We start from the raw sequence: 16,260 nt of genomic DNA on the forward strand, positions 1-16,260 counted from the left end.
ATTTCAATTTTTCCATTAGGGTTGGGGCTAGCGTTGGGATTAGGGATGGAGTTATATTTGGGAGTTTCCCCTGTTTAGGCACATCAGGGGCTCTCCAAACGCGACATGGCATCTGATCACAATTCCAGCCAATTCTGCGTTGAAAAAGTCAAACGGCGCTCCTTCTCTTCCGAGCTCTGCTATGCACCCAAACAGTGGTTTACCCCCCACATATGGGGTATCGGGTTAATAAACTTCTTGAATGTGGTTTTGAGCACCTTGAGGGGTGCAGTTTTTAGAAAATATCCAAAAGTGACACCATTCTATCAGATACACCCCTCAAAGTGACTTCAAATGTGATGTGGTCCCTAAAAAAAAAAAATGGTGTTGTAAATTTTGTTGTAAAAATGAGAAATCGCCAGTCAACTTTTAACCCTTATAATTTCCTAAAAAAAAATTTGTTACAAAATTGTGCTTGATGTAAAGTAGACATTTGGGAAATGTTACTTATTAAGTATTTTGTGTGACATATCTCTGTGATTTAAGGACATGAAAATTCAAAGTTGGAAAATTGCAAAGTTTTCAAATATTTCGCCAAGTTTCCATTTTTTTTCACAAATAAATGCAAATCATATCAAAGAAATGTTACCACTAACGTGAAGTTCAATATGTCACGAGAAAACAGTGTCAGAATCACCGTGATCCGTTGAAGCGTTCCAGAGTTATAACCTCATAAATGGACAGTGGTCAGAATTGTAAAAATTGGCCCAGTCATTAACATGAAAACCACCTGTGGGGGTAAAGGGGTTAAGCAATAGGTAATTTTCTGACCTATTTAATCTAAGGGTCTGCTCTCTAGGTATTATGTGTTTATTGGTCCCCAGCTGAATATGAAATAACATGTATTGTAGGCATCACACAATGGGCAATTCGTGATCACAGGGCAGTAGGGCATACAGTTGAAACCAGAAATTTACATACACTATATAAATAGACACATCTGCATGTTTTTCTCAATATCTGACATGAAATCAGAATAAACCTTTCCGGTTTTAGGTCAATTAGGATTACCATAATTATTAAGTTTTGTCAGGAGGAATGGGCCCAAAATCCGACCAACTATTGTGAGAAGCTTGTGGAAGGATATCACAAACGATTGACCCAAGTCATTCAGTTTAAGGGCAATGGTACCAAATACTAATGAAATGTATGTAAACCTTTGACTTTGCAGTAAGTAATAAAAAGACCTTAAAACATTCTCTCTCATTCTGGCATTTGGAAAATATTAATAATTATGGTAATCCTAATTGTCCTAAAATGGGAAATATTTACTCAGATTTCATGTCAGATAATGAGAAAAACATGCAGATGTGTCTTTTTATATAGTGTATGTAAACTTCTGGTTTCAACTGTATATGACTCTCCAGCATAAAGTCCTGATTGGCAACACCACAAGTCCAAACTATTCCAGATGCGGGGACTGAGGCACATCATTACCACTGTTTATGGGAATATCCCCAGAGTCACTAATTTCGGACAAGAATATATACATTGCTCAAAAAAATAAAGGGAACACTTAAACAACAGAATCTAGCTCCAAGTAAATCAAACTTCTGTAAAATCAAACTGTCCACTTAGGAAGCAACACTGATTGTCAATCAACTTCACATGCTGTTGTGCAAATGGAATAGACAACAGATGGACACTCTCAATAAAGGAGTGGTTCTGCAGGTGGGGACCACAGACCACATCTCAGTACCAATGCTTTCTGGCTGATGTTTTGGTCACTATTGAATGTTGGTTGTGCTTTCACACTTGTGGTAGCATGAGACGGACTCTACAACCCACACAAGTGGCTCAGGTAGTGCAGCTCATCCAGGATGGCACATCAATGCGAGCTGTGGCAAGAAGGTTTGCTGTGTCTGTCATTGTAGTGTCCAGAGGCTGGAGGCGCTACCAGGAGACAGGCCAGTACACCAGATGTGGAGGGGGGCCGTAGGAGGGCAACAACCCAGCAGCAGGGCTGCTACCTCCGCCTTTGTGCAAGGAGGAACAGGAGGAGCACTGCCAGAGCCCTGCAAAATGACCTCCAGCAGGCCACAAATGTGCATGTGTCTGCACAAATGGTTAGAAACCGACTCCATGAGGATGGTCTGAGTGCTCGACGTCCACAGATGGGGATTGTGCTCACAGCCCAACACTGTGCAGAACGCTTGGCATTTGCCACAACACCAGGATTGGCAAATTCGCAACTGGCGCACTGTGCTCTTCACATATGAAAGCATGTTCACACCGAGCTCATGTGACCGAGTCTGGAGATGCTGTGGAGAGTGATTTGCTGCCTGCAACATCCATCAGCATGACCAGTTTGGCAGTGGGTCATTAATGGTGTTGAGTGGCATTTCTTTGGAGGGCCGCACAGCCCTCCATGTGCTCACCAGAGGTAGCCTGACTGCCTTTAGGTACCGAGATGAGATCCTCAGACCCCTTGTGAGACCATATGTTGGTGCAATTGGCCCTGGGTTCCTCCTAATGCAGGACCATGCCAGACCTCATGTGGCTGGAGCGTGTCAGCAGTTCCTGCAAGATGAAGGCATTGAAGCTATGGACTGGCCCGCCCATTCCCCAGACCTGAATCCGATTGAACACATCTGGGACATCATGTCTCGCACCATCCACCAACATCATGTTGCACCACAGACTGTCCAGGAGTTGGCGGATGCTTTAGTCTAGGTCTGGGAGGAGATCCCTCAGGAGACCATCCGCCACCTCATCAGGATCATGCCCAGGTGTTGTACAGTATCGAGGTCATACAGGCACGTGGAGGCCACACATGATACTGAGCATCTTTTTCTTGTCATGAGGCATTTCCACTGAAGTTGGATCAGCCTTTAATTTGATTTTCCACTTTGATTTATGAGTATCATTCCAAATCCAGACCTCCATGGGATATTCATTTTGATTTACATTGATAATTGTTATGTTTTATTGTTCTGAACACATTCCACTATGCAATGAATAAAAATTTACAACTGGAATATTTCATTCAGAGATATCTAGGATGTGGGATTTTAGTGTTCCCTTTATTTTTTTGAGCAGTGTACTTTTACCTATATGCATACATCCTATAATATGGAGCTTACTCCAACCAGGCCCTTTGATCTTTACAAACAGCAGCATATAGTCTCCCAGCTCATGAAGAAAGAAAGAGCAAAAACTGTATTTCAACCTGAGAGATACTATTAACACCACCACATCAAACAGCAAATCCAAAATTGCTTCAAGGAGGTTCCCCTCTCTGTCTGTAGGCCTGCACTCATCTGTGGACGCTATCTGGAAAACCTTCACTTTTCCTATCCTCTCTAGTTGGGGTGACCTTGGGGCTGGATGAAGTCTAGGTATCCTCTTATCCCCTCCCCCCATTTTTTTCATACTTCTCTTCCCATTCTTAATGTTTTCCCCATTCTCCCTTTTTTCATCATATGAGGCCTATATCACTCCCCAAAACACTTTATTTTTTCTAGAAGGGAACAATGTGTCACCGAGAAGCAGAAAGAAAAGTAAAGTAACCTATTCACTCAGGATTATTCTGGTAAATTTACGACTAGCAAATCAAATATACAGTCATGGCCGAAAGTGTTGGCACCCTTGAAATTGTTCCAGAAAATGAAGTATTTGTCCCAGAAAATTATTGCAATTACACTTGTTTTGTTATACATGTTTATTTGATTTGTGTGTATTGGAACAACACAAAAAAACTGAAGAAAAAATAGGCAAATTGAACACAATTTCACGGAAAACCCCCAAAATGACATGACAAAATTGTTGGCACCTTTCCAAAATCGTAGATAAACAACTGTTTTAAGCATGCAATGGTTGTTTAAAATCATCTGTGGCAAGTAACAGGTGTGGGCAATATGAAAATCACACCTGTATTGTGTGTCTGTGTGTGCCACACAAAGCATGGAGGACAGAGAAGAAGAGAACTGTCTGAGGACTTGAGAATCAAAATTGTCAACAAATATCAACAATCTCAAGATTACAAGTCCATCTCCAGAGATCTTGATGTTCATTTGACCACTGTGTGCAGCATAATTGAAAAGTTTACAATCCATGGCACTGTAGCTAATCTCCATGGATGTGGACAGCAGAGAAAAATATTGATGAAAGGTTGCAATGCCGGTTAGTCCGACTGGTGGATAAGCAGCTCCAATCAAGTTCCGAAGCAATAGAAGCTGTACTGCAGTTTCAGGGTTCAGGTTTCATCAATGTCAGTGCAAACTATCTTCGGACATTTGCATGAAATGAAACCCTATGGCAAGAGACCCAGGAGGACCCTACCGCTGACACAGAGACATAAAAAACATAGACTGCAGTTGCTAAAATGTGCGTGAGTAAGGCCTCTTTCACACTTCTGACTTTTTCCTCCTGTCGAAATCCGTCGATTTTTGAAAAAACAGGATCTCTGTCTCTCCAGAATTTTATGCATTAAAATTCAGGTACTACCAAATTCGATGGATCCGTCAGGTTACTGGATGCGTTACATCCGTTTGCCAAACTTTTTACAAGGACCGTCGATACGTCGCACCTACGCACTATGACGGCCGTCTCAAGACGGAAGTGTGAAAGAAGCCTAAGCCAAAATCATTTTGGGAAAGCAGCCTGTGTGAGACCATGTTAGAGCTGTTTGGTAATGCACATCATTCTACTGTTTACAGAAAATGAAATGAGGCGTACAAATAAAAGAACACAGTACCTACAGTCAAATATGGTGAAGGTTCAAAGATGTGTTCAGATTTCATGATGCCTTGTATACAGTCAAGACACCCAGTGCCAGAGGCAGAAAAAAATTCTGAAGATTATCAAAAGGATTTTGGGTCTCAATTTAGTGTCAATTATCAGAAAGCTGGGTTTGCATCCTAGGTCATGGGTCTTTCAGCAGGAGAAGGACCCCATACATACAGTACTTCAAGAAGCAACCAGAAATGAATGGAGACAAAGCGATGTAGAGTTCTAAAGTGGCCAGTAATGAGTCTGGATCCAAATCCCATTGAATACCTGTGGAGAGATCTTAAGATTACTAGGGGGGAGAAGGTGCCCTTCAAATATGAGAGACCTGGAGCAGTTTGCAAAAGAAGAGTGGCCTAAAATTCCAGCTGAGAGGTGTAAGAAGTTTGTGGATGGTTATAGGAAGCGATTGGTTGCAGTTATTTATTCCAAAATGGTGTGTAACCAAATATTAGGTTGAGGGTGCCAACAATTGTGTCTGACCCATTTTTGGGGGTTTTGTGTGAAATTACGTCCAATTTGTTTTTTTCTCTGTTTCATTTGTGTTATTCCAATACACACAAAGGAAATAAACATGTGTATAACAAAGCATGTATAATTGCAATAATTTTCTGGGAGAAATACTTCATTTTTTGGGGAATAATTTCAAGGGTGTTAATACTTTCGGCTAAAACTGTACACACTCCCTGACAGAAGTTACTGTATGTCGCATATCCATGTTATGGAAATAAAAGCTTATAACGTGACATTAAATTCATCCATTGGTTGTATAAATTATTCTTTTGAAAGCTGAAACCCTCCGAAATGTGGTTTAGGTTAAGAAAATAAATTGGCATCAATGCAGAAATATTAATCAGTTAATGGACACAGAATGGTCAGATTTTATCAAGACAAAAGTTTTGTCGCCCACAGAAAGTAATGTGATATTCAAACAAATAATTAACTTAAAATACAAATATATGTTGCATAACATTGGTGAATGAAGTTGTGGTGCTATTAGAGTCATATTTAATATTTGGTGTGACTTCCATGAGCTTGAAGGACTGCATCCATGCCGTTCAACAATGATTCATACAATGTATTAATGAAGTCATCAGGAATAGCAAAGAATGCAGTCTTACATGTCTCCCAGAGTTCATCTAGAATCTTTGGTTTTGTCTTCCAAGCTTCCTCTTTCTTCCTACCCCAAACATGCTCAATGATGTTCATGTCTGGTGACTGGGCTGGCCAGTCCTTGAGCACCTTGATCTTTTTTGCCTGGAGGAACTTTGTTGTAGAGATGGATGTATGAGATGGCGCTGTACATGAGAAATGGGGTTATATACAGGGTTATAGATATCGTTAACAGTAAATAAATTTACAATGACAGACTGGTACAGAGGGGTGAGGACCCTGTCCTTGCGGACTTACATTCTATGGGAATATAAGAGGTAGCTAATACTTCTTGATATTTTAGCCTATTGATATTGCCTTCCACCTTGCAAATGTTTTGCACACCCCCATACTGAATGTATCCCCAGACTATGATCTTTCCACCACCAAATTTAACTGTTTTCTGGGTGTAGTTTGGATCCATACGGGGTCCAGTAGGTCTCTGCAGTATTTGCGGTGGTTGTGGTGTAATTCTATTGAAGATTCATCAGAGAAATCCACCTTCTGCCACTTTTCCAGCATCCATCTGTTTAGCAGGTTGTGGGACTTTACAAATGCCACACAGTTTTTTATTTGCCTTTTGTTTAGTGCTGGCTTCTGGGCACTGATTCGACCATGGAGGCCATTTCGAGACAGAATCCTACAAACTGTTCTAGTTGACACAGGGACTTGAGGTGACCAGGCCTGTTGGAGCTCTACTGCAGTGGAAGAGGGGTTTACTTTGGATTTTCTAACCAACAAACGTTCTTCCTGAGCAGTTGTCTTGCGGGGTCTGCCAGACTTGGGCTTGTCAAACACATCTCCAGTCTCTTCAAATCTTTTTTTAATTCTTTGTACTTGACGCTGAGACACATTAAAGGTGCCAGCCACCTCTGCAGTGGATCTGGTCTTCAGCCTCTTGATAATCCAGGCTTTGGTCGCAGGGTGGATTTTTGGCATGTTGTCAGAGCTCAAGTTGCAGTTCAAGTGAAAGTCTGGGGTGCTGGGTTTCTTTTGATACACACACACTAATTAACCGATCATTTACTCAGCACAGGTGAGGATGTAAACTATGATTGGGTGCATTAGATGACCAGGCGACAAAACTTTTGTCTTGCCAAAATCTGACCATTCTGTGTCCATTAAGTGATAAATATATCTGCATTGATGCCAATTTATTTTCTTAACCTAAACCACATTTCGGAGGGTTTCAGCTTTCAAAAGAATAATTTATACAACCCTATGGATGAATTTAACGTGATAAGCTTTTATTTACATAATATGGATAAGCGACATAACTTCTGTCAGGGAGTGTAGATCTAGATACTACTGGTCATGTCAACTTGAACCATGAATACCCGTCATATCTGATCACCCCTTATATTCCTCCCTTCTCTACCCTGATCTTTGCTTTTCCTGTTACTCTATTGTGTATGTTTGAAAAATGGTGTTCAATATTTTCATTTAAAACATAAAAAAATAAACTCCTGGGAAACACAGTATATAAAATATGTTGCGTGTGTGTCTCAGGTCATCATCCATGCTCTTCTTCCTATACACTGTCTTGTGTGTGGCTGTAAGACAACTGCCTGCAGCAGAAGCCTCCCCTTCTGTCCTATCTGCAGTAAGACATAAGTGCTGCACCTTTGCTTTGTGGTATTGGCTTAAGGTGTTTATAGTTTCTTAGAATAATAAATGTTTTGGAGAACACGTTTTTAAAAAGTATTTAATCTTTTTTTTTTTAAATAGCACAAAATACAAAAGAACATGTATCGCACCACATTCTTCATCACCAGAAAAAGTAACCAGCAGTCATAGAAAGAGAGGCCTGAGTGTCCTTGTAGTGGTACCACTGTATTACAACACGGACATAAGCAATGCCATCCATCTGTCCCACTCTTCATCATGCGTCTGTTCTGAGGACTGGTGACTGTATCCAGTACATGCTTCCTGGAATATAATCATGCACTAGGACGGTGTTTGTTGGCAACTCATGAACCAATATTTGATCTCTAATTGTACAGAAATTATTGACATCCAGATTAACCCTTCTTGCAGGGAACCTGTCAGGTCTTTTTACTGTCCCCAACAAGACATAGCAGTCCTACCATAATGAGTATTGTATGCAAGTTGTCAATCATGCTTAGGAAGGTGTTCCACCAGGATGAGATGTCCTGCCGGACTAGTCCTGTCTCATTGGCATATATTATTATTATTTATTATAGCGCCATTTATTCCATGGTGCTTTACATGTGAGGAGGGGTATACATAATAAAAACAGATACAATAATCTTGAACAATACAAGTCACAACTGGTACAGTAGGAGATGCTGCAGAATAAAACTACATTCTTTAAATATTGCAGTGTTAGTATGGCACATTAGAGAAATCTTCACCCATACCTCTATAGTGCCAGCTGGAGACAGGGAATCTGTCAGCAGGTTTTTGCTACCTCATCTGAGATCAGCATAATGTAGAGAAAGAGGCCCTGAATCCAGCGATGTATCATTTATTTTACTGGGTGCAGCAGTTGTGATGAGCACTAGTGATGAGCGAACGTGCTAGGAAAAGGTGTTATATGAGCATGCTCGTGTGCTGAGTGTCTTTGGTGTGCTGGAATAACATGTTCTAGTCAACAGCTGCAACACATGCAAAGATTTCCTGTTTGTTAGGCAATCCCTGCATGTGTTGTGGCTGTCAAAAAGTCGCGAGACTTGCAGCCGCGGGGACTCAAACATATTATTCGATCATGCTGAAGAGCCTTTGTTAGCACCAAACATGCTCATATAACACCTTATCCGAGCACATTCGCTCATCACTAGTTGTGACAAAAACAGAGTTTTTAGATGCGGCATGTAGCAGAGCTGAGAAAGCTAACCCCGCCTGCACCAGGCTCTGTATGTATATTGTCTATTGACAGTGAGCTGCTTATCAGAGGAGGGTCGGAGTCAGACTAGCATGCATTAGCTGCTGTTGTCCAGACAGTGGTAATTACCAGGTGATAAAACCTTTAGTGTAAGTAAATAGCAGGACACAGCCTGACATGTGACACATCACTGAATTCAGTGTTTTAGCCCTACCTCATACTGTCCTCTGATTACACAGCAAAAACCCTCTGTCAGATTCCCTTTAAGCAGGCTGTAGATGTAATGATTTGTGCATTGTACAATGTGTCGATAGGAATGAGGCATTAATAAAAAAAAAAAGATAATCTCCGCAATGTGAATGATTTTTCTCAAGAAAAACTTTCATCACAAATATTGTTCATTTTCATATCCATAAATGTATTTTTTCCATCACATTTGAAAATACTGTTCTGGTTAATGTGACAAATATGCAGGGGCGTAACTACAACAGGTTCAGGGGTTGCAATCGCACTCGGGCCCTGGAGCCTAGGGGGCCCTAAAATTCCCATGTGGCCTATATAAAAAGACTATTGCTATTAAAGATTTAAAATATTTGGGGGCCCCCGTTGGAGCTTTGGCATCGGGGCCCATGAGTTTCGAGTTACGCAACTGCAAATATGTGTTGGTCAGAAACAATTATTCTCTTGGAGGTGCTAAAATTATTGATGATAAAAATCACTCAGCCTTGGTGTTATTATTTCTTCTGCGTACAGCTTAACCCCTTAATGACCGCCAATACGCCTTTTAATTGACCTGACATATAAGAGAATAGCCTCCCCATACAGATGACAATCCAGCAGCTGTCGGCTGTACACTATAGCTGACAACTTGCTGTACCAGCCACGATCAGTATTTGCACCATCTAAATCTGTTTAACCCCTTAGATGCTGCTGTCAATAGTGACTACATCATTATAAATGGTTAACAGAGTGTGGGGGCTTCTTCTTTGTCACAATTGGTGCCCTCAGATCATGATTTTGTTGTCCTGATGTTTGCCATGGCAATTCATGACCAAATAGTGGCCTTAGAGTCTGACGGCTGTAGTAATCTGTTTAGAAGTTAGCAACATTTAGGTGGTAAAAATACACATTTTCATTTCTGTCATACCACTTTGCATTAATTCCTGTAAAGCACCTGAAGGGTTAATAAACTACCTGACTGCAGTTTTCAATATGTTTAGGGGTGCTGTTTTTAAAATGGTATCACGTTTGTGGGTTTCCCAATATATGGGACCCCTAAAGTCACTTCAAACATGGATAAGTCCCTAAAAAAATAAATTTTGTAAATTTCTTTGAAAAAATGAAAAATTGCTGCTACATTTTTAAACCTCCTAAAATGCTAACAAAATAAAATAACATTTTACAAATGGTGCTGATGTAAAGCAGACATGTGGGAAATGTTATTTATTAATGGTTTGCTGTTGTATGACTATCTGGATTAAAGGGATAATCATTCAAATTTAGAAAATTGCTAATCTTTTAACATTTTTCTCAAATTTTTGATATTTTTTATAAATAAACACAAAAAATGTTGAACAAAATTTACCATTATCATAAAGTATAATGTGTCACGAAAAAACAATCTCAAAATCACTGGGATTTGTTGAAGCGTTGCAGAGTTATTACCACATAAAGTGACACTGGTCAGATTTCAAAAATTTGGCTCGGTCACTAAGGGGTTAAATCATGGCTGAAGGTCTGATTACACAAACCGACCAGCGGCACTAAACCATCGCTGATAAATATCTAGCGGTCGGCAGACGTTTAATAGCCTGTTCACAGTGTGAACTGTAGTAGGTTATTCAGTGCACTTAGGCTGCCATTGTTCTCGGCAGCACAGGTCCTGTTTACACAGGGTGATGTGCTGCCGAGACTATTTGTCTGTTGTGTTGCCTAAAAGGTCATTGCTCCCAATCAACAAGTATTTAGCATTTTGCTTTCTCATCAGTTGATCTTGCAGTCTGATTAGAAGGAATGATTATTGTGAAGGAGCGTCCTGATTTACAATCATTTTTCATTGTAAATGCACCTGTGTTTCTGCTTTCTATGGCCGCTTTCACACGTCTAACCTTCATTGACTGAGTGCAAACCGCGATGTCCAGCCCGGCCAGAGGTCTCCTCAACGGAACTCAACAGCCTTATACATGCCCATGAGGCTCTGAAGTCAGATTAGGTGACCCACGGACATTACTATCTGTACTCAGACCATGAAGGTTGGACGCGTGAGACCGGCACAAAGCCTCAAACATCTATGACCATTTCATGGTTCTGTACCATCTTTTCCTTGGACAGAGTCATAATACAACACCCACAGAACTTTACTTCCATAGTGTGCCTATGCTTTAATTTTAACCCCCCCCCCCCCAAAAAAAAAAAAAAAAAAAAAAAAAACTGGTTTGCCCCACCAGACACTGTATTATGGAGCAATGATTTTAGGGGAAACATCTACATAATATGGTGTCATAGGGAGGTACCATGCAGTGGCTCATGGAATACGTATACCTTCAATGTATGTAGTGAAGATCCATTAGTGGATGCTCTTGAGCCCACTTCTCAGCCTAGACAGGTCCTAATATAAATGGGGCCTGGTTACAAGCTTAAAGCTGGGGTCACACTGGCGACTTAAACGGACGAGTGCAATGCGATAAAAAATTGCATTGCGCTCGGACCAATGTTAACTATGGGACAGCTCCCAGCAGCCGATTTTTTGTCGGCCGTTTTCCTCGAGCCGAGAAAATCGCAGCAGGCTGCTATTGTCACCGATTATCGGATCGGACTCGCCAATGCAAGTCTATGGGTGCATCCTCGCATTCCAATCGGACGACAGACGGTTCAATGTTCAGGAAACATTTGTGCGATTCTCGTCCGTCTAAAACGGACCGATTTTTTTCTACGTTGTGTGTGACTCCAGCTTAACCTAAAAATACTGCACTCAAAATAAGTGTTGAGAATTGTCTTTTTTTTCCCATTTTGAACAAACTACAGATTTATCGCCAACATGTTAAAGAAATCTTAAGATGAATCATTTGAAGTGCTTGAACAGAATTCCAAAACATGGCCGCCTTCATCCAGAACCCGCCCCACCACAGAGCACAGGTTGTGTCTGATTTTGTAGCCCTGCTTTATTGAATTAAATGAGGCAGAGCTTCAACCTGTTTGTACGTAAGGTGCTGATTTGGTACAAAGTGGCTTTTTTTCCAATTTTGCGCAATACTTTTAAACGCAAAAATGTGAACAAAAAGTATTGTCAATTATTCTTTTAACGAAATCTTTTATGATACAAGGTATAAAACATGTGCTAGATTAGAACGTCTTAGGCTATGTTCACATGGAAATTTCATAGGAATTTTTTTAGCAAGTTCGCTACAAATCCTTGATAAAAAAAAATTAGTTAAAAAATGCTTTGAAAAATCTATTTCTATGTTGTCCATATTAGGAGTTTTTTTTAGAGCATTTTGCTAAAGCCTTTTTAAAAAATGTCTTGCGGGAAGAAAAATGCATGTCACTTCTTTGAAGCAAATCCTGACCATGCTTGGTGCTGTCAGACTGCAAAAAAGTGCAGAAAAAAAAACCAGAATAACTTCTCCAAAAACTCCACAAAGAAAGTCTCCTGAAGCAATTTTGAGCTCAGAAAACCTCAGTCTGCACACATCCTAGCACAGCTTTTTGAGGCGGTTAGTGTATATAAAGGTATCACTTCTAGAGTATTTTTGTCTTTTTGGGGCATAAAAGTATTTTTTATTTCTTTTTTTTACAAACACGGTACCACAATATAATCTTTATTGTACATCACATTGACGAGTTTTTCAAGCATAAAAATGTTTCAGGAAGCTTTTTTTGAGAAGTTTTGTGGGGGATTTTCTTTTTCTGAAGCGGCGTTGAGTTTTAGGGTATGTACATAGCATCTCGTAGACAGTGGGGAACCCACCGGCTTTTCTTAAGCTGAAGACGCATGAGGGAAATGCCAGAATTTTCTTGAAGCAACTTCGCCGGCGTCTGTTCAGACGTTTTTGTGGCGACTCCACTGCGTCTTTTTTTCTATAATTTCAAGTATAGAGAGTGGGTGGCTTCCTAGCAGAAGCTGCCTGAAGAATGGACCGATCGCTTCTTTTAGCCTCTTCAGGGTTTCAGAACCTTGAAGCAGTTAAGAGACACGACGTAAGAATGGAAACAAGCGCACACCAATGTCGTTTTGACATTACTATGCAAAATAGGCTGAATCTGCCTGAAAAAGAAGCCATGTATAGCATTTTTAGGTAGTTTTGGAGTGGACTTTGAGCCTAAATTCTCTAAATCCTCCTCAAAATCTGAAAATTTCTCAAAAACATGGAGGTTATGCTCAGTTTCAGCTCCAAAAATGTATCACAAAGTCTCCACGAGCACATACCCTGAGTGCATGTTCACATGGCGTCATTTAGACGCCGGCATAGCTGTCGAGTTTTGCCAGGTAAAGCCGCTTCAGGAAAATTGACTGAGGTGACTGGTGGCAGATTTGCATTAATGAGTAGGTCACTTCTTTTAACCACTTCAAGGTTTCAAAATACTGAAGCGGTTTAAAAAAAAGTGACATAAAGAAGAACATGTGCACAGCAACGTTGTTTTGTTCAGTTTATGGGGCATTTTTGTTGTGTTTTTTTTTTCAGGCGCAATCCACCCAAAAAAGAAGCAGTGTACACATATCCTTAGAATGGTTTTGTCCTGAAACACCCTTTTGATGGGACAGTGCTAGTTTGAAGAGGTTTCCTTCAGGATCAGCATCAAAGAAGTGACATACACATTTTCGATCTATCAGGCAGTTTTTAAACCATTTTAGGGAGAAAAGAGATCAAGAAACTCCTCAAATGAACAGCAAAGTTGTTACACGCGTTTTCCAAGAGTTTTTGAAGTGTTGTTGAGGGGGATTTTGGATCGAATCTGCTCCAAAAAACCTAAAAAAACATTGTGAAGTCAGCCTTATGGTGCGCTCACATACTACTGCTGGTCTTGTGGCCGAAACTCCTGCTACCTGCAGTGGGCAATGTCCTCTTGGTTGTGAAACAAAACTGCAGCCATTGGCGCTCCTTGGATGGGTAGAGTTTCGTCCAGGAGTGCGTGATGCCGCACCTTTAAGAATAGGAAGTTTTGATGGAAATTATGAATCTGTTGCTTATTGCATCCATATAAATATTGCTTTTCATTTTCCAACCTGCACTGGAAAGATGATATTTGGAATATGATACATTTCTATGGGAAACTGCTCCAATATCTGACTGCTCTAGTTATAAACATGAAGCCTGACGGTTATAAAACGGCACCGATTTTTATAATATATAAGTAGTCCAGTTTTGCGCTTGTGAACATTGTCGTCAACTAAAGCATGAAACAGTTATTTTCTACGAGTTACTAAAGAACGTGATCAGTGCATGATTGTAAACTATGGCTCTACTGTTATCTTAACATTCTTTTTCATCCTACTTTCCGTCATTTCATCAGACAAATTACTGCGGTTTCTCATCCCCTGTTCCCCGGCCATGTTACAGTGGTCTTTCAACAGAAACTAAAACAAAAACCCTAGAAAATGAGAGTAATAAGGATAGTAATTTCAGGTATAGACCGTGACTTCCAGGGAAACAGGCAGTGGTCTCCACCTTTTGGTAGTGACTGATAGGTTGATCCCTGAGCAGAACCTGTCACAATACGCAAGTTCAGTCTTTGGTTGTAAGTTCTTTGAATTTCAGGTCAGACAGAAATAAATATAGAGGCCAAAGATGGAGCAGGAGCCGGTCGCCCTACTCCCCGAGGCAGCATCTGGTGGGAATGTTCAAGTCACCATCTCGTCTTCAGCCCTGTGCAAGTCGGCCTTTCTGAGATTATTGCATCTGTCCATTGGTTTTCCGCTCTCAGAGTTGCAGCCATCTTCTCCCCCTGGGCCCCTTGGGTTGGTACATATATGTAGTGGCACAGGTTGTGGGCCAAGAGTCTTATTCTGATGTTGCAATTTCATTCCAAAACTTTATCTTCTTCCTCCCTCTCGTGGTGGCTCCGTTTAAAGAATCCCAGCTGCAAAGGAAAAAGGCAAGTTATGGGTGACCAAAAGATAAATGCTAATGTCGTATAGTCTCGGAGACTGTCGGCCTTGGAGTTCTATCACTTAACCAAAAGCTTATCGACACCTTTCTGCCAAATGGTGATGGACAATTACGTATCCAAGGTTTTTAGTGTTTGCGGCAGGACTATGTGCACTTGATGCTGCCAGTGAATCTGCAGGTCCCATATGCACCATTAACCCCAACCTATTTTGTCTATACTGTATTAGGGCAGGTGCTGACAAATGTATTTTCAGTCAGAGTGTGATTCGCCAAAACAGCAGATTGCACTCAGACCAGTGTTAGCCTATGGGACTGTAAACATGTTAGACATTTTCCTTGGACAGAGACTGTCCAAGGAAAAAAGTCACTGCGTGCAAACGTTGATCTGATATTCGGATTGCACTCAGCCATGCAAGTCAATGAGTGCATGGGAAACATCGGACTGCGCTTGGATGACATCTGAGTACAGTACGCTTTCGCGCTTTGATAGAATGGAGGAGAAATTTTTTCTCCATCTGCTCCTCATCCGAGAAAATCGGATCACACTATGGTGACACTGATCAAACACAACCTTGTCTGCCCTGCTAAAGATAAACTTGTCTAAAACATATTTTCATACAGATGGAAGCCATTGTATGTATACATATGTCCATCTTACGCTTTAAAACCAAATAAAGGACCCACTAGTGTTGGGGAGGGTGGGAGAACAATATGCATCTGAATGTATTTATAATTATGTAGATAGACACTCTGCAATAGCACTCCACAGTTAATTAATCCATGAATTATAATATTGCAATACACATAAAAAAATTTGAGGTACACAGTTTATAGTTTTGATCACAACGTTTTACTCATTCACCAGTGACAAGGTGGTACCCTAAATTCTACAGATTCACCACCCCATGTGCCTGTGCCTTAAAGGAACTGGGGATGAACAGAACAGGGAATGGCTTTACCACAATTAAAAAAACAGTCTGGGAAAGATGGTAAATAGGGTGCATGGCCCAAGAGGTGGCCAAATCCCCAGTGCACAATGCAAAAAGTAAATGATAAGGTCAGCACTGCTACAGTATTAAACTAATAAGCGGTTCACATACACTGTGGCCACGGGTATATACAGTCATGGCCAAAAGTATTGACACCCCTGCAATTCTGTCAGATAATACTCTTTTTATTCCTGAAAATTATTGTAAACACAAATTCTTTGGTATTATTGTCTTCATTTAATTTGTCTTAAATGTAAAAACACAAAAGAGAAGCAAAAAGCAAAACATTGATCATTTCACACAAAACTCCAAAAATGGGCCAGACAAAAGTATTTGCACCCTCAGCCTAATACTTGGTTGCACAACCTTTAGCCAAAATAACTGCGACCAACCCCTTTCC

At 40.6% G+C, this 16,260-nt stretch overlaps 1 protein-coding gene across 1 annotated transcript in view; it reads right to left on the bottom strand.

The window, feature by feature from the left end:
* Positions 1–10,201: 10,201 nt before the first annotated feature.
* The window catches only part of ITGA11 (integrin subunit alpha 11), a 276,560-nt gene continuing 270,501 nt past the window's right edge, over positions 10,202–16,260 (bottom strand). The window contains exon 30 of the mRNA XM_069766420.1: positions 10,202–14,842. Coding sequence (XP_069622521.1) covers positions 14,783–14,842 — 60 coding nt within the window. The 3' untranslated portion in view covers positions 10,202–14,782. The remainder of the gene's footprint in view (positions 14,843–16,260) is intronic.

Source organism: Ranitomeya imitator, chromosome 4 (genome assembly GCF_032444005.1).
Source record: "Ranitomeya imitator isolate aRanImi1 chromosome 4, aRanImi1.pri, whole genome shotgun sequence".
NCBI lineage: Eukaryota > Metazoa > Chordata > Amphibia > Anura > Dendrobatidae > Ranitomeya > Ranitomeya imitator.